The sequence below is a fragment of the Neodiprion virginianus genome, chromosome 1, assembly GCF_021901495.1.
Source record: "Neodiprion virginianus isolate iyNeoVirg1 chromosome 1, iyNeoVirg1.1, whole genome shotgun sequence".
Classification (NCBI taxonomy): Eukaryota; Metazoa; Arthropoda; class Insecta; order Hymenoptera; family Diprionidae; genus Neodiprion; species Neodiprion virginianus.
In genome coordinates, this window is record NC_060877.1 from 32,969,648 (window position 1) to 32,989,092 (window position 19,445).

Consider the following 19,445-nt stretch of genomic DNA (forward strand, 5'->3'; position numbering starts at 1 on the left):
GGTGCCGTAAAAGTTTCAGTTCACCCACGTTCTATATTTAATTTTCAAACTCAAAGGTACTTCTTTTTTGTTATCTAAAGCCGTGCAGCCGAGAAGCAGATGCAGGAAAGTTTGGCGAGCAGGCACCGGAGGCATGAATGGATTCCGATAAGTCGTACACGGGATAATCTCAAAGCCAACCTGCGGCGAGTACAGTAAGTGCTGGTAAAAAATGGTTAGATGAAAAATCAACTCCTTGATAAATCGAGATGAAAGACAGAAATTCGCGTTGAATAATTGCAATTGCGTGGTTGCACCGATGCTGCGGTGTATGACGAAGGTGCATTTGCGAAATAAACCGCGTAATATTATCCGACGAGCTCATCCGTGCATCTCAAGCAATCTATTTATACGGATAGTAAAGCAAACCTCTTCAGTTGACGCTGGGTTACGAGGGTAATTGCCGTGTAAACAAACTACAAACCGACTACTGTAAATCACGGAATTGGTTTCGAGGGTCCCGTCTAGTACTCCAGTGCACACAAAGCTGCGGTGAGACGGAAAAACAAATCCAAGGATTAGGAGACGTGCAGAGGGTACGTTACTTCGAATTTAGAATCAACGTGTACTTTACTCCTTCTTCTTCTTCTTCTTCTTTGAGAAATTTTACCCCAATACCCCCAGAATGAAAATACGATTGATCGTGCAAAATTTTACTTTATAAAATTTTTTTTAGCACCCACATAAATTTGTTACCTTTAATTACGACGCTGGCTTTTCATTTTATCTCCTTGTTAGACAAAACTAAAAATGCGTGTCACTTAAAGATCGTCACAAGTGTGAAAAAGCAATAAAATTATGGAATCATCGTCTGGTCCATATTTTTAAATCTCCTTACTGTGAAAAATGTTAGCTTCTCTTGTGTTATCAATTATTCACATCTAAGTTCGTGCCTTGCAACTTATGTGCCGTATGCAAAGCAGGATAGCCATGTGTACAATATTCTACGCAGCACTTACTTAAGGCCTGACGTTTGAAAAGAGTAAGGCGAGACCTTGATAAGGTGGCGATATCGACTACCGCAACGACTAAAACTAAAATGAGAGAGGATATCCGGTGGTGGTGCGGTTTGTCTTTCTCCGCCTGTGGCTACGAGAGCTCCGTCCTTGTTTCACGGAACGAGCACAATTTCCTTCTAAATTCGAATGACGCAATTATTGATTGCCATTCGACAATCGTAGGCCACAGATATGTACGAGAAGATCATCGAGATGTGATCGGGAAACCGAATCCTCGTGACGTGATAAATTTATTCTCTATACGTCGGAGTACTATTTATGGATCGATTCAACTTGCATAATTCCAAAGGAATCCTCACCCAGATTTTCACCCGATCACCTCTGGGCTTGCAGTATTTCCTCCGAAAACGACGGGGTTCACAGTTCGTTGACCCTGTTGCATAAAGCATAACCCTGCGTATAACGAGAGAGCTGTGAATCGTACGTAGGAAGTAGTCAAAGGTTAACGCGGTTCAACCGTTCCTTATACTCGACACTCGTCGTTACATCTGTATCCACAAAACAGGCTCGTTTGTGTACACATATGTATAATACATGCGTGCACCGCACCGCATGCATTTATACGGCTCGTAAAGGAAGCCGAACTTCACGCATATGATATACACAAACGTGAAAAACGATGATTAACCGTCTTATATAGCTTCCTTCATCGAAGAGTCTCGTTGTTAGGCTCCCTCCGAAAAATTCGACACTTGTTCTTCCGGAACTGGCGATGCCTGCGGTAATTTCCTTCCCCAAGTACGACAGAAGCCAGCGGTAAATGGGGGGTTCGATAACGTTCGAAACAACTACTCGAATTCACGACTGTATTGCCTTTTCATAAATCGAAGCTATTGTAATAATTTTCCGTTGTCTTTTGACAGATAAATTATCATTCAGTTCGATAATTTGCACCGTATTCTTCTCACGGATATTGAATCCTGAAATTCAAATGAGCGGTACTCGTAATGAACGATAGCACTGCTATTTCAGCAACGTGTTACAGAGTCGATTCGAGGAATCGGCAGGCGTGTTGTCAGTCACACATTTGCATATTACTCGGAACCTTATGTTATAACATGGATTGAACAAGTTTAGCGCCTGTTGCAAAGCTACAAAGGCGTAGAATCTTTCATATATATACATATATACATACACGTATATATATATATAATTATACATACGTGTGAAGTGCAAAGTCTGAATGAACGCTCCAGCTGAAACTCTCTGAAAGAAGACGTAGGTACGTGTTGGTTATATCCGATACGTGATATCTGTATCAACGAACCGGACGGCGAGAGCGGGTTTTAGAGTTTGATGAATCCATCGTTGAAACGTGCGTGTGTCGGCGTGTGTGAATGTACGTAAACACATTGCATTACAGAGTTATGTATACCGAGCGAATTAACAAATGAACGAATCACTGTCCAGGTTTTATAATTGAACATCCGGAGTTCTGCGAGTACACACGTTACATACACGAGTCTAATTAAGCTAGGCGCGTATTACAAACCGAGTGAGCTTGTGCAGCGTGAATGAAACCTCCTTCCGCGAATGGTACGTATGTGCGTACCTTACATGTAACACATACGCCAGAGATAATGTTTATACATCGAATAATCACCGGCGCCCAGCGACGATCGAACTCTTCCCTCAACGTCAAACAAACAGTTTTAGGTACACGAGGATGATGAAGTTAGTAATGTTACTGTAACGATGCATGTTTAGGGAAAATCGTTACTCCTCAACTTCAGGAATTTCTCAAATTTATACTCGTATTTCGCAGAGCCAACTCCTTGTACGTCATTCTCTAAATCTCTAAAATTGCGCAATAATGATTATTTTCACCGATGTTTCGTTACGTTAACGTTACTAACTTCAGGCTTTTTTTAGGTACCGCATAAACTCAGGCACACGAGGGGCGTCTAACAGTGATAATAATTAATAACGTAATAATTCCAGGGTGTGTGCCTCGATGTTTCCCCGCGTAAAAGATACCTACTCTGTACACAAACCGAACACATCCGGTCGTGCAATCGTGATTTGTTTTTCACGTTGCATCGGGGCACAAAGCTCTGATTCACGGTTTCGTGAACCGGGGGCCCCGGGGGCTTGGATAAAAATGGAAAAAGCGAAGTCGCCGGAACTGAAACAGCTGCACGCATCGAGATACGAGGGTCGCGAGAATCCGGAACGTTTACTAAATACACGGGGCAAATTTCCTAAACACTTGTTCGATTCTCGCGAGGAAGGCCCCGCGTGCTGTGTCGAACAACTCTGGCCATAAAACCGCCCCCATATAACCTGGCAATTCAAGCGCGAGAAAATCCGTGAACCGCGTGTATTTGGGCCACCGTGATAGCTTATCGTTCTTATAGCTCAAGTTTCGAGACCTTGTAGTCCTTCATTCGCAAACGGCTCGCTCACAATTGCGTTTCGCGCAAAAATTGCGCAACGTCGAGTCCCACGGGTTTTTTTTTCCACAGCGTCGCGCGATATGTTATTTTAATTTTCTTCGTTTTTGGGTCAGTGAGCGACTGCCGCTGGGGAATACGCGGCTGCTTTACAACGTTAGGTATGTACATTTATACCGGATGTTCTCGAGACGGTTTTGTCATTCGCAATTTATAATTATTATGCTGCAGCAGTCTTATAAAGCCGTGCTGCTGCAGCAGCGATTGGGATGAGATGGACATTTTTTGGCTCATTCGTCATCGCTTCTCCGCTGTCGTTGCTTAGCAGGAATTTTTTATTTATGTCTTTTTTTTTTCACCGCCCATTCGTGTATTTACGATACAAATATGTGGGTGCGTGAAAGTTCACTCTCACCACAACCGGACATTTTGTCTGTACGACTCATCGTGTCGCGTTACTCGGTTCAACGGATAATTACTTAATGTGTACATGTATCGCGCGAATGAAAAGTATTTCTTCAAAAACCGAAAAAAATTTGCAACGAAAATAAGGTGACGCAGAATCGGGTGATTTGAAAACTTTCGCCGTCGACCGGAATTTCCCATTTTTGTTTTTTTACCCGTATTGAAGTACGAGAAAAATCAACACTTTCACTGGTCTAACACAGACCAAATCTCGTTCACGCCTAATCATACGGTTCTGTTGCGCTGCGCTAGCACGTCTGCAGGTTGATAATATATTGGACCGTGAGATAAGTCGAGATTAGGGAAATGGGACGGAAAACTTATCTCGTTACATTTGTCCTGACAAATTCTTCGGTACGAGTTATATTCAAGTATATACATATATATAATAAGTAATGAAAATTCTCTGCACGGAATTCGTTGAAACACGTATGATCTGTGATGTATGCTATACATATACATATCATACACGGTATATGTATACACGATTGGTAACGTTATACGAAAAGATGGAAAGAAAATGTGAAAATCGATCGGAGATGATTATATGTACCGTTTTCTGGTGAGAAGAGTGTAGGACTCCTTGGAGGGCGTGCAGAGTTTCATCCTCATTTTGCGCACGCGACCCCCTCGTTTTTTGGCGACACCTCCGTCGAGGACCGGCATTCAGACGTCCAAACCTGACACCGACGTCGAGATGGCGGCGAGAAGAGAAGAGAAGAGAAGAGGAGAGGAGAGGAGACGAGAGGCCAAGCGAGAAAATCGAAGTTGAAACCTCGTCACGAATCACTGGTTATTCGATCAACCACCAAATATTTTACCCCACGGATCGACGTGCGCCCATACCCGCCACTCTTTCAACTTTTACGCACGAAATGCAGCCGCGATTCGTGAAACTAATAACGTAATATGAACACGAGAATAAACCGCACTTGTTACTCAGCGAATATGTATATGCATATATTTCGATTGTGAAAAATTACGAAAATTCGTTTTAAAATATTTTCTTTCTCTCTTTCTTTTCAAATCGCATAACCTCACGGCGCGCAAGAAATTTCTTGATAATCGCGTGAACGTGCGCGAGGAACGATTTACGAAAGGCAGACCACGTGACCCTCTCTGCTCGTGCGTTACGCACAGACTGACGGACGAGCCTCGGATAGGACTCGTAGTGAATGGTGCGTCACGGTGCGTGCCTGCCGACGACGATGTGCCGAGGGTGAGGAGGGGGGTCGACGGCATCCTGTGAGTCGCTCGATGCACGTGTACCGATGCATGTGTAAGAGAATGTGTGTCAAGCTGCTGCTGCTGCATCCCGATCCAGGGTGAAATATGCCGTGCGTGTGTGTTTGTGCGCGAGTCGAGATACGCCGGTGACGAGAGATTCTGTGACGGTGACGTGTTTTGATTGATTCACAATTATCTCTTTATATATTCTCCGACAGGCAATAGCCGCCGCGATCAATCGAGGGAAATTTCAACGATATCTCCGCCGTTTGTAATAACATTAATGATGTTACGATTCGTGTTAGATTTACTGGAAACTGATCGTACTCAATAACGAATTTCTTTCGTAAACAACGCGGACAAAAAAAAAAATAAACGAATAAAAAACCTTTACCGAACAAATGAGTTCATTGTCACTTTCCGGATACTGTGTTTATTTATTTCAAAGTGCGTCGATTGAATATCAGGTTAAATATGATTTAGTGATAAGATATATAGTCAATTTTGATCAATTACCTTTAACAAAATTGTTGAACTCAAAAATGTCGATAGTTTATACAACGAATTAGAGAAATTGGCATTTGTATATCAATAAATTGTGCTGGTAAGAAATATTACATGCAGAATATCATCAAACTTGTCTTTCGCACGAATAAAAAGACGATGTTTTTATTATATTTTAGATTCAATTGAGTTAAAATATTGTTTAAATGAGAGAAGAAAATTATCGAATTGATGATAAATTTCTATTTTTCTATCACATGAAGTTTTTAAAGATGGTGGAAAAAAAAAAAAAAAACGCCACCACAATAAAAATCAGTTCTCTATGTGTGTTCAACAAACACGCTCTGTGGTTAAAGTTTGTTTGAATCCGTGCGTGAAAAAGTGCTTTATTAAAATAATAAAAAGGAAATAAAGGAGATTACGGAAGCGTCAAAAGGTGTCCCTGTGTTCGAATTCATCCGCACGGTATTAATCGAGTGCATGACAAATCGGGAAACCTTCGATGCCTTTGGTTAATCACGCGAAAGCGTCGGGACGCACAACGAATCGGGAACTTTCCGTGAAATAAGTCGATATATCGATTTCACCGATAGGAGCTGATTGGTTATAGAGAGGTTCGGTAAAGTAGATGAAAAATCCCCCACAAAACCGAGTCCCGATCGCAATAATTTATGTCTCCTGAATGCGGTTTCGGATCCACGAGGGGCGCTCAGGCTCACTCAGCGTACTCGAAATCCCGACATCTGCGACCGCTCGTAAACTACATCGACACACAATGTGACCTCTTCGCTCTGATTGCCATTCTTTTCGTCATCAGGGAACAAATAGACACGCGGCTGCCGATTTCTCCGCATCCCTGCAAAAGTTGCGGTATTATCTCCCCTTAGTCCGATTGCACGCAATTTGAAAATTTCCGGGATTAGCTAACAGATTATTAACGAACGTAAGCATAGAAAAAAGGCAGAAAAAATTAATAAAGCCTGATTATCGAATCGCAATTTTGTCGAGTGGACGCGTTTGATTATAGACGGTCCCTGCTCGAGGTTCTGGATTAAGAATGACCAAAAATAATCGATTTTCGATTACATTGATTATTTTTTTCCGATTAACCGAGTATAATAGATTATTTTTCCTCACGGTAGGTTTTGGTTTTTTTACTCCCATCAAAAATGCGATACAATATCAATTTACGTGATTAAAGTATCAACTATTATCATTGTCTTACTAACTGTTAGTACCTATTTGATACAACGAATGAGAGATAAATGAATATTTTCATCCTAAAATTGAAAAATATTTTGATCGAAACTATAAATTATCAAAAAACCTTTTCGCCATTAAAACTACATACTGAAATTGACGAAATTTTGGTTTCATATGCACCCTTTCAAAAAAATACGAAACAATGGGTTGATCGATTAATTCCTACCGATTTAAACGAGTCGATTATTTTTAGCTTAGCGGTGATCGCTATAATCTGAATAGCATCACGTATTTATTCTGTGACACAATGTCGCCGAGAATACGACGTCGACATCGTGTGACCACGAACTTGTGGAATCGGTTTTTTACAGCACGGTACTGCTCAATCGTAAAACATAATTATACAATCGTCATCACTCTTCGCGAGCACGTATAATATACATATACGGCTGTTCCCGTATAGATTATACGGGTGAACATAAAACGGATTACGAAAGATTGTGATCTCATCACTGTCGTGCCACTAAAACATAACACTTCTCTTTTCCGCCGAAGTAAGCGTTTTTTCGTATCTGGATATCACCTCGTCGTTTTGTATAACTTTTGTCCAATTCTTGAGGTATCGATTATTAACACGCGTTGTTTCATTTATATTCGCGAAATGATAAGAGTTCAGTTCGAAATTTACGATTACATCAGTTGCAGTGTTTCGCGAATTCTGCGCAGATACAGAAGAACCCTTGGTTTTTCTTCACTGTAGATCTGATCTCGAGAAGAGTAACTAAATCTTACATTTCTGACTCGGCATTTTCACTGAATTCCAAAAAGAAATAAAAAAGACGAGAAAAAATGAAAAATGTCCCCGTGTACGGAACACTGCAGGTCGTTGCTGTCCAGAGTCCACTTAATAATGCAGGAGGACGTTAATTGATCGCCCAGCAAGTGAGGTTTAATAGACGACAATTAAAGGACTCGACCGTAAAGGCCTGGCGATACATCGCGAGACCATTAATTTTTTTACCTCCCCCTCCTTCTCCGACTATCCTGATAGCGAAGAAGGTTTCATCGCCGAGTCGAGTAATGCGCATCCCAGCGATATTCTTTCCGCGGTATACAAGTACGAGGTTTAAAGGTTTACAACACAGGTATACGTGCCGGAGAAACAATAAAGTTTTAATCCACGGTGCAGGTCGATGAGGGACGCGCTGAGGTGGGTAAGGTACAAGGTAGAAACGTATGCACGTATGCTGCACGGATCCCCCGTTCTTCTCGGCTGCGTCCGTCTTTTCACCCCTTCCCTCTCCGCCCCGCTGATCCTCCTCGTTACCCGAGCTTCTCGCTCCGTACCGTGTTTATAATGGGTTGTGTGTTACCCTTTTCACGTTCGTTCCACAGCCCGACAAGGGTCGAGGGTTCGCACGCGTTCCAAGCAGAGAGAATTTGGACAGGGTAAAAATTGAGTAACGGAAGTAAAAATTATTTGCGGAGACAATCCGGACGCGATTTAGAAAAATTTGTAGGTAGCCTGAAAATTTGTCCCAAATTAACAGACTCAAACCGAATGAAAACGTTGTTTTACACGCGGTTCTGTAAACGTCATTACATTACATTACATTATTTCGGGAAGATAAACATTGCTTCAGACCCGCGTCAATATATTGAATTTTGAATAAAATTAAGCTGTCTAATTCCCGTTTGTGGTCCGATGGTAAATTTCATTATTAATTCAAGTGCGTCCTCGTGGTTACCCGAGTGAAACGCGGCGTAAAATAATTCTCCGCTGGTTGTCGTCGCGACACCGAACGACCGGACTATAAAGGAGGGTCGGTCAGCGCAATTTAGAACCCGCAGAACGCAATTGAATAAAAAATTCTTCCTCCTCTGAAAGAAGCCCCGCACCTCTCGATGCGGCTCGCATTGTCCGATAGGTGGACGACCATAACGACCGTCCCTTCGTGTCTCTCTTGACAATCCTCGGGTCTAATTCGTTGGGCGATACCTTCCGCACGGCTTTTAGGCATAGGTGCAGAGACATGTCACGTGTAATATCCATGTACATACATGCATACGTGCACGCGTGCGAATGGAGGGACGTGTTTTGTGGGCTGTCAATCGGCAGGGACTTTGACCAGGTCGAAAAGGGAGGAGGTGGTAATCCGCAATTCACTTCGAAATTTATATACCCGTTCCGGAGGAGTGCGAGGCAGGAGTCGCAATGCGGCGGGGATGACGGCCGAGGACAGAGGAACACGTGCGTAAAACAGGTATGCCACCTACAGGATGCACGCCTGCACGTCGGGGGCGGATGTTAATCGCCTGCGGGAGAAACTAATCGGACCGGACTAATCACTCGGGGGATTCCGGAATATTGTCCCTGCGGCTGATTCTTCACCGATTATTTCCGGCCATTTTCGCAATATTATTCCGCACCTATGGTACGTGCCCGTACGTATAACGCCTTCAACGGTGTTCCTGATTTCGGGCACTATAGCCTATACCTAAAGCCCTTGAATTGTTCAAGCCGAAGGTTGACGAAAGTGCGCGGGAACAGAAACCACGACGAAGGAAATATTGCGAGTTAAATTATTGCGGAAAAGCTTAGTTACTGTACGTCTCGAATTTCGTGTACATTGTAAAAAATAACGGTGTTAAAATTGACCAACAGTGGCCGGTGTGAACTATTATGGAACAATTTTTGCGATCAATTCAGAAGTTGAACTTGTTGGATAAAGTTAGATTGACGCAAAAAAATATTCTACGCAAGTCGACGCCGCATTTTTTTTTCTTCTTACAGTATACAGGCGAGGTCGCGGTATATAGGTGGTGCCGCGGTGATTCAATTACCGAGTGAAAACAGGTCCGAGCAATGAAGACGTAACAAGCGCTATTCACCGAGAAATTGAACCTTAACAAGCAAGTGAATGCTTATAACGCGAGCTGCGCTTCGTTGCGTTGAATCTGCATCACCGCGATGCGATCGGTGCGGGTAATCGATCCGTGAATGAAAAATACGCATTTGTGATACAATTTCGGGGAAAGTTGAGGATCGTCGTACGCGAGACGACGATTCGATTAACTCGCGAATGCGGCATACGACAACGCGGCGTCAAGTTCAACGGTCTTTTACCGCTGTAAGTTTGGTCAAACGAAACGCTCTTCTCGGACGTCGACGACGCAGCTGCAGATATTGTGCACAATGGTCATAAACGCGACAGAAATTGACCATAACGAAACGGTACGGAGGAATAAAAATTCGCGGATTGAACGTGACGCTCGACGTCGTCGTAAACCGCGCGACGCTTCGCACGTCTGGTTATATATACTGCCGATTTGAATTTCGACCGTGTCACCTTATACGTATGAGGTACGTTTTACAACGTTCGCGAAATAACGCCTCGTAATAATAAAATGGAAATCGCGGACGCGATGTTCTGGACCCTTAAACTCGTTCTATCTCTCTGTCTCTCTCTCTCTAGCTCTCTCATTCCGTACCGGCATTAGAATAATTCCAAAAGCGTGACCGAGTGATGGCTGAATGACTGACTCGACGAGTGTGACATGCGTTCAAACGCACCCAATAAAAAGACGAAAACAATAAAAGAGATCGCTCCGTTCTTCTTTCCTAGGAAGGATTGACTAGACGTTTCGCAGCACGCCGTTTCATCCATTGTCACCGTGATAGACGTGACGAATTTTCACGTCACATGTATCGCATGCATGTCCCATCGGGTATTCACGAAACACCATGTATATAACACTGACACGTGTCGCAAAGAGAGAGAAAGAGAAAGAGAAATCATCTCACGGCCTCAAGGTATGACGCACAAATTTCAAATAACTAAATCTATCCGTGAACAGAGGATTCTATATCCCAATCATTCATCCATGGCTCTCAGTAGACAAATACCGTTCAAATCTGGACAAGTTGTATAACATATGTACATACTAAAAAAAAAAAAAATAAAAAACGTGAGTCACAGAATCGAAAAGTGAACGAAATGATTACAACAATTCCGAGTTCGTCGTTCGGCTCATTATTGTTGAACCGAATATGAGCATGCATGGTCAGTTTTCCGTGAAGCACCGTAACGCGTTGCGTTACTGTATAGATTTACCTCTCGAAAACTCGTCGTAGCCATGCCTACGGTTATACACACGCTGGGCTCTCGATTGTAGGCCAATACACAATCGAGAGAATTCGGAAAGGGGTCATCGGAGGGTGTGAGCGATAGAAGGAATATAACCGGAGCGGGAAATACGGTGTATGGAAGGGAGGAATTTTTCAACTAGTCGATGCTCAAATGCACGCCATGAACGCCAACGTTGCATTGTACGGGTTCGCCTGAATGCCTCCATTGTCGGCATGCGCACACTGGCGTGCATTATGATATTAATATTGTATCTCCAAGCCCCGATACGACATCCTGCTCTATTCTTTATAGATTATTCGTTACAATTGAATTCATTTTCTAGTGCGAGGCTTAGAGGTATTATGCGTTTACTCTCTTGTATGTACAAACACGGTTTACAGTGTATATTATACAGACAACAAACCGACGGCCCGTTTCTCTCTCGTTCAATTCACCTTCCATTCGATTATCGCAAACTCAATTATTTACACTCCGTGTGCTCTGTCTACCGGAAAAAAAATTGTATTCCTGTGAAAAAGAAACAAACAAACATGTTTTCTTAGTTTACTTTGCTTCACGTATAGTATATACAGTACACAATACCTGTTTCGCTCAATCTATTAAAACCAAGAACAAAAAATAAAAAATTACGCGCAGGAGAAATTGTGTCAATTTTTTTTCTTTTCTCGATAAACATGGAATTATAATTCTTCATTGATCACGAAATAGGAACCATGATTTTTCTGATTGCGTGGGTAAAATACAGCCGAAAGAAATGGAACGGGATGAAAAATAACAGACCGAAAGTACGATCGTGGTTCGAGTATCCGTGGTGTAAAAAGTGCAAGTAGCGACAATACAGGAAAAAGAGTACAACGAGAGATTAAGGGTGCGTATGTACAGGAGGAGCCCCAAGACTTAGTGAAAACAGAAAGATTTGCGGGGTATTATACGTACGTGCGACAAAGTCTGACAAGTCCGCGGTTAATCCGTACGCATGGCTAGTATAGGTGTACGGTATAAAAGGAATTGCGGTCACTCTCTCCCTCTCAATGTATTTTGCCAAATTCATCCCTCACCCCGTCGTTAAGCAGCGAGTGCGTCGATCTATCTTACAATGCATTGCCGAATCGTAAATCCCCAAAATCCGTGATATCAAAAAAGAAGGAAAGAATAACAATAAAAAAAATCAGCCAGCAATAATAACAGTATACAACGTATACTACTGTACGTATAGGTGTATGTTACGCACAACGCCAAGCGAACTGCAGGGGTGCAAAGAGGGGGATGGACACGGGTTTTCGCGAAGCGGGGACGCGTGCAGTATTATAATCCAAGCGTGTATGTGCGCGCGTGCGCGTGTGTGTGTGTTTTACACACGTCGCCGCAGGGGTGTCGTAATCCGAAATATTATCTCACCCGACAGCGTATTAAATAATATCTGAACCGGTTTCGTTTAGCGTCGGTGTCCCGCGTCGTTGAATATGCAGCGTGGCTTTGGAAAAAGGATTGAAAACAGCGAGAGTCGGGTTTATTGCCTTATCTTGAAAACGGTGATTGAGGTACTTGTTGCTCTTTTTTTTCTTTTTTTTTTTTTTGTTTCTTTGAAGGATGCGACCCGTGCCGAGCGAGGAAACCCGTAACACGTATGCAATATGTATAGGTATATACACGTGATTAGTCAGACGTGAACGACTATTGTATACGAGTCTTTGACGTGAGACAAAAATTTACAATTTTCATCGAATACTAATTTTGCATAATTCTAAAAGACTGTAATTATTCTCACAAAACGGATGAGCGAATTGCTTTTTAAAATAAATCAGTCCACTAACTGAAAGAAATAAATATATAAATTAAAAAAAAAAAAATAATAATAATAATAAACAAATATCGTAAAACAGTTAGTGCGAATGAAAACAATTTCTCGACGGTATTTCTTCAACTTCTGTTTTTTTTTAATCGATGGAAACGGCTCGTGTGCCACACTGGAATGAAAAAATGATTGAGTACGAACAGCTGTTTAACATATACAATAAGCGTTGACAACGTCACGGATAAAGATGTCGCGTTACACGATTCGAGGGATCCGATACGTCTACTGATCACCACAATAGTTTTCTGGTTTTTTCTTGATTTTCCGCTTTATTTGAATAATCCCTGCAACTTGTATTCACATGGAGTGACGTTCGGTTGCTCCCTGCAGTGATTTACCTCATATATGCGGTCATGCAAACACTCCGGTCCGAGCGCACAATAGATTCTCTAATATTCCGTCCGACTGCACTTGATAGAACGGTCCCGCTGCGATCTCCCCTCCTTTCCCGATAAAGAACGTATGTAAAAATTTAGAAATAATAAAAAAGAAAGAAGGCAAAATTTCCCCGTCAAACCACGTTGATTCAGGGAAAGTTACAGTGGTTTCGAGAAGGAAAATTGTGACGCAAATTGCGGTCAGAGGACACGGTGCTAATTTTTATAATTTTCTTTATTTTTCTTCCACATTTGTCCCGCATCCTTTGGAAATCAAACGCTTGTCATGACAAAAACCGCGATTTATGATTTCGCGATATAAGTAGTTGGTTAAAAAAATTTGTTTTCAGAATCCGATCGACGATTGTGAATCCCACAATCAGCGAATCGTCTCTTGAATCAAATTATATCTCGTGTGTAAGATAAATACGCACGGAGACTGTAAGACAGGAACTTGCCGTTCCGCAGTACAGACAAAGATACGGACATTAGTGCAGTTGAAGTGTGATTCCGTATGTGATTACACGTATACCTTCGGGGTTAAACTGGAGGTGCTGACCGGAAGCGGAAGTCTTTTACCGGCTGTCCGGAGGGTCCGAAAATTTTCTTCCGACGTACGAGGTAGAAAAAAAAAAAAAAAAAGAGAAGAAGAAATGTCACGGTCATTGTTCAATCCTGCACCCCAAAAGACATGCTCGAGGAGTTACCTGTCCGGCTTCACACTCGGATTCCTTGTACATCCTCCGTAACCTGCGTCTCGTTGTCCCTCCTCGTTCATTCACTCGAAAGCCGGTTTCTCACACACATACGTATACGTAGGTACTCTAAGCCGATTGTCATCGCGCCGCGATCCGGTCTAGTAAAATTTCAGCATATATACGGTAATAATTACACGTTGATAATCGGAAACCGCCCCGCAAAGTTTTATAGATCCTAATCGCTTCGAGCGATCGCCGGTTCGACGTCGGATTTAAAATCAAGGCGAGTAGAAAAAGGCCCTCGCGGTTGGGTCGCGAGTCGAGTAGCGTAGAAATGCGCCAAAGATCATCTCCAACTCTAGGGCTCTCTCTGGCGTATCCGATCGTAGATCACGAGCGTTGGAGGGCGTGGATTTTCTTTCGGTATCCATGCGTGCCGGACTGCCGTGCGTCAAGACATACATCAGACGGAGAAAGAATCGGTTAAAAAATGAGAATCGCACGAAGATGGGAGAATTATATTCGCAAGCGGCAAGTCTCACGAGTTCGTGGTCGGAAGGTGAGGACATATTGCGCGATGTTCTTCTTCGAGATCCATTATTCATCCGAATCCCAAAGCGTAAAACTCTTCGACCCGTTCGAATTATACATACCAACTCACGCATACGCACACGAGGAGATGAAAGAGTTCTCAACGAATTTCGCCACCGAGAGAGATGAGGATTACACTTGTGGTCTCGAGACGATGATGCGCTTTGGCGATCCAGAGCGCAGGATGTGCGCCGGAAAGAAAGGTTTGACAAGTTTCAAGGAACATTTAGATGTCATATTCTTCACAACGTGGGCGGTGCTGGAGGGTAAGCGTATTTTACACAAAGGGATTACGTTACCGGCACTTGATATGCAAAAACTATTCTTCTTTTCACCGGTGATGCGGTAGCGACTAAGCACCGAAACACCAAAGTAGCAGCAGCCGTCGCTCCGGCTATTCACACCTATGGGAATTCTACATATATAGTGTACCCATATACGCACGCACGTGGGCACAACGTATAACGCTGTACGTTGTTTTCTCTGCCGGCCGTAACGAAACGGAAAAATACGTCCGATCTAGATAGAGGAACGCGATAAGAAAGGTGGACCACGTACACACGCTCACGAAATAACACAATGACCTCATTCGGTATTCACCTATTTAGGCAAATAGCCGCATATATATGCGTTGAAAGCCGTCTCGGATACGTGCCAACTGCTGGTTAACCGAATGCGAGATTTTAATTCAGGTGGCAATGGTTCCTAATAACAGTCAAACGGTTGCAGGATATAACTTGTTATTTTTCAACAATCTTAGCCCTGGCAGACAAGAATTCCGATAATTTTTTCTCCCTTTTTTCTATCGATGTTCCCGATATATCTCCGATCAGTTTCAGTATACGGTACAACTCTATAAAAATATTCTCGTACCATTTCGGTTGTAAAACTTGAAGGTAGGCATTTGAAATCGTCCGTTCGACGGTACGCGAAACGTAATAAAATATCTCGTAAAGTATCAATTTTGCGGCAGGTATTTCTTGATCGGATAGGTGTTTGAAAATTGATTTTCCCCCGAATGTTTCACGTTATATTATAATCGTTAAAAATTTCACATCGTCAATTTCACCCGTACCGATTTAATTCCAGGCAAAGAAGCGGGATTCTTTGGGTATATCCGGCTCGAGTTCCGGTGCAACACCTAGAAGGCGGGGACGAAGGGCGACCCCCTCAGCTGACAGGTTGTGGGGTGGCATTATCTTTTCACAGTATGTAGGTAGGTACAGGGAAGCATTGGATTGAACCAACAAGTGTAGCAGCCGATTCTTCGAGGCGGAATGCGGTCCTTCGAAAAATGAGGGAAGCGCTCTGAAGGGAGCCGACGATCAAAACGTGAAGAAAAGAATGAGGCGGGGATGAAAATGTCGTTAAGCTCGTGTAATAACGGGCTTTTTCGTATTGTATACCTGTATACGGCCAGATTGAACGAACGGAGAATGAATAAAAAGAATAACAACAAGAAGAAGGGAAAGAAAAGGAAACAAACAATAACCATTAAAGAGATATAACGAATGTCTTCTTCCTGTGTACGCTATTTGTATGTATACATAATAAATACCTGCTTAAGCTGCATTCAGTCTTCAGGTATAATTCAGGATTCACATTCCTCTCTATAGATCGTGATATAATTTGATACAATATTATAAATTTTCAACGAAATTTTTCGTCAACGTCAATAAAGGGGGATTTTTATTTAATATCTCTGGATGAAATTCTTTCCGTCTTATGACATTTGATTTTTTTTTTTCTTTTTACCTAAAATTCTAAACACGATTAAAATATTTACCTAATGATAAGCGTTTATGAAAAACTGGTTTTCTACGTTGCTCCGATCAGACGATTTCCTAATTCAGCCTACTTCGGTCGGTATTTAACCGATAAAAGAGAAAAGAAAATCCATTCAACACACCTACTTCAGTCGTCGTACAGTGAATGATATTCCCATAAAAATAGTGTCACGCGGATTAGGCGCAATGAATCTGTCCCGAAACAGGGTCCAAAACGAGAGTTGATCGCGAATAGTTTAGCTCGGTACGGTTGTGGCTGCATTTCGTCATCAACCATTATCATTTCGTTTCTGTTTTCTAATTTTTTTCTTCCAACTTGTTAAAGGGTTCACCCTCCGTCAGAGGCGCGTTAATGACTAGTCGTTTCCACGGAGGGAAAGAAGACCGCCGTCCCAGCGTGGCTTGTAAATAATTAGTCGACGTGCGACGAAGATTTCAACGCTCCGGCTCCGCAGCAATTGCGTTTCGTACCCGCTCCTCCTCTCCTTTGTAATTATATCCCTTAACGTGCGCGACTGTCTCCGGCACGGTTCGATGCCGTCGTATTTCCGGCCTCGTATCCTCGTATATAACGCGACGTCGGCCATCGAATTGACCGAACGTTCGCCGAGCCGCCTTCGCAGCTTTCGAAATACGAAAGACACGGTACGTGTACCAATGTTTGACATTTTTATGGCGAACACGTTTGATGTACAGGAGTGGGACTGGCTCACACCACGCCGGCATTTATAAACCGGGCGCAATTCGGCCTGAACAACAATCAACGGTGCAAAAGAAATCCGTCGAGGGATTGCAGGACTTGGTTATAACTGCAGCAGGTATACACCTAATACTTTAACTTTTCTTCGCCTTATCGACACACGCGTATTCGTACAAAAACGAACGAGTCAAAAGTTGTGCAGGATTGAAAATTTCCTAAACGTAAAACCGAATATACGTATCGTTATATTATTATACTATTCGACAACAGAATATATTCTACCTGGATAATAGGTATACGAACCGTGTACGAACAACGTTGAGCCATAATCCGCAGCCTGTAATAAACTATATAAACATACTGTAAATACCGCATGCGGTAAGCTTGTCGGTTCTGAGTGGTTTTGAATTATTGAGAGTCTGGTAAGCTGCCGCGCATCAACTCAACTCCGACGTGGAAACAAGGCTTGTGCACATCAACTTAAGCTCATTTCACAATAAAAAAAAAGAACGAACCACAAAACGTCTCGGAGGCTTTCGATAACATGTGCAAAAATTTTTATTTACATTTTGCAGCAATTTATCTGTTCCGAGGAAATCAGAGGATCAATGATTGTTAGATAAATACGTTATACATTGACAATTTTTGGGCTTTGATCCTGCGCATCGGTGAAAGGAGCACGAGCTTTTGTATCGTTTAGCGGTATCGCGTACTTCTTGCCGTGGCTCAAGGAAGTCTCGTATCCTTCTAATACCACCTCCGCAATTCAAGTCGTGGCACGGGAGGGATTCCACACACGTCAAGCGCACACTTCGCAGATATATACCTACGACGCACAAGTGTGTGCGAAGCTGAGCTTTGGATACGTCAGGTACAGACGACGAGTGGAAAAATCGGGGTGTGCGGAGAGGAAGCGATTCCACTTGAATTCACAACCCCGGAATTATGTAATTCTCGTTGATACTATGTGACTTTATTGACGAGTGGAAGAACGTGGGTCGAGTGGCCGACGACGAAGAATATACGTAAAAGAAAAAACGGGTGAAAAAGAAGATAAAGAAATAATAATAATAATAATAATGATGATGATGATGATGACGACGATGATAATCGAGGAAAGAAAAATGAAAAATGAATCGATGACGCGCGTGGGTTTCAAGATTTTCGCCGCTGGATTTTGAGCTGAAAATATTTGGCGTGTGAAATGTAATTATACTAATGGCACGTTGACGTCAGAAACTCCGAGTGGCTCCTACGCATAATTAGAGACTCTGTGTGTGTAAGTATACAGATTTTACCGCGAGTTGAATAATATCGAGAAGACCAGTAATTTAGATTCGATCGTGATTTGAAAGAAAGTCGAGAACTTTGTTTGTGCCCGGTGGGATATATACTCGAGAAACTTGGGAATTGAGAAACTGGGGTTAACGACGATGATCGATTAAAGGCTCGATTCGATAACAAAAAGGGCGTCGTACCCACGCGGATTCAATTGGATGCGATAATGCAAGGGAATATAGGGAAAGCTGAAAAGAGTAATTAAACGAGGGGATCAAGATAAAGTCAATTAATCAAAAATCGTGCGGAGTGAAGTTATTTATGGCGTGCAGGTCAAACACAAAGCGCAGGGGTCGTTCTCGGCCAAAAGCGGCACCGCGCAGTTTGTACAACGTATACATAATACAGTTTTACGTGTATAACCTGCCCACCGCATACATCTATACCTTGTATTACACACCCACCCATACCTACTACTCGGTTATGAAACATTAATTATCAAATAAATCCACAGCTGCAGCAAGCATGCGCGAGTTCGAACATCCAAGTATATAAATATAAACACATATATGCACACACACACACACATATATATATATAGTAATCACCCCGACGGCCCAGCGATACGTAATTAATTGCCTCTCGCGGGTAAATATTACACGTCACGTGGATTATATCGTGTAAAGTATCTCAGGTGGAAAAAGAAGGAAAAAAAATGTATAATGCCAGGAAGGGTTAGTACGAGAGGAATACACGCGTGTATATCACGACCGAACAAACGAACTTCGTAGCGTTGAAATACACGCCCAGGGACCATATTTTCTCCTATCCTAGACGAGAGTCCGATTCTAATCGTCGACAATCGTAAAAATTATAGGTACCGTGGTAAACGAACAAACGTTTCTTCGGCATTTTCATCCTCAATTAAAGCTACGCGATTAGGTTTGGATATACGTAGGGGATTTCGCTATTTCCTGCACGTTTTCATCGGCATGCAATCCGGTATTACAACGGCGAACAAATGTGCGGTTTTGATACCGGGAGATTTTGGTCAGCGGGCCGGCGGCGCGGCGTTGCGTGAAAATCACAAGCTGCGAGTAAAGCTTTTAATTCCCCCGGAAATGGCCCGAAGGGCGTTGTTTAATTATCGAAATCAGG

The 19,445-nt window shown here is 42.6% G+C and overlaps 1 protein-coding gene across 5 annotated transcripts in view; it reads right to left on the bottom strand.

Moving 5' to 3' along the window:
- The window catches only part of LOC124309697 (rap1 GTPase-activating protein 1), a 138,650-nt gene that overhangs the window by 60,044 nt on the left and 59,161 nt on the right, over positions 1-19,445 (bottom strand). Inside the window, exon 1 of one of the 5 annotated variants that reach the window (XM_046773542.1) lies at positions 4,470-5,043. The exons of the other annotated variants lie outside the window; for them this stretch is intronic. Coding sequence (XP_046629498.1) covers positions 4,470-4,582 — 113 coding nt within the window. The 5' untranslated portion in view covers positions 4,583-5,043. Of the gene's footprint in view, positions 1-4,469; positions 5,044-19,445 lie in introns of those variants that run through there. 5 annotated transcript variants of the gene reach the window in all.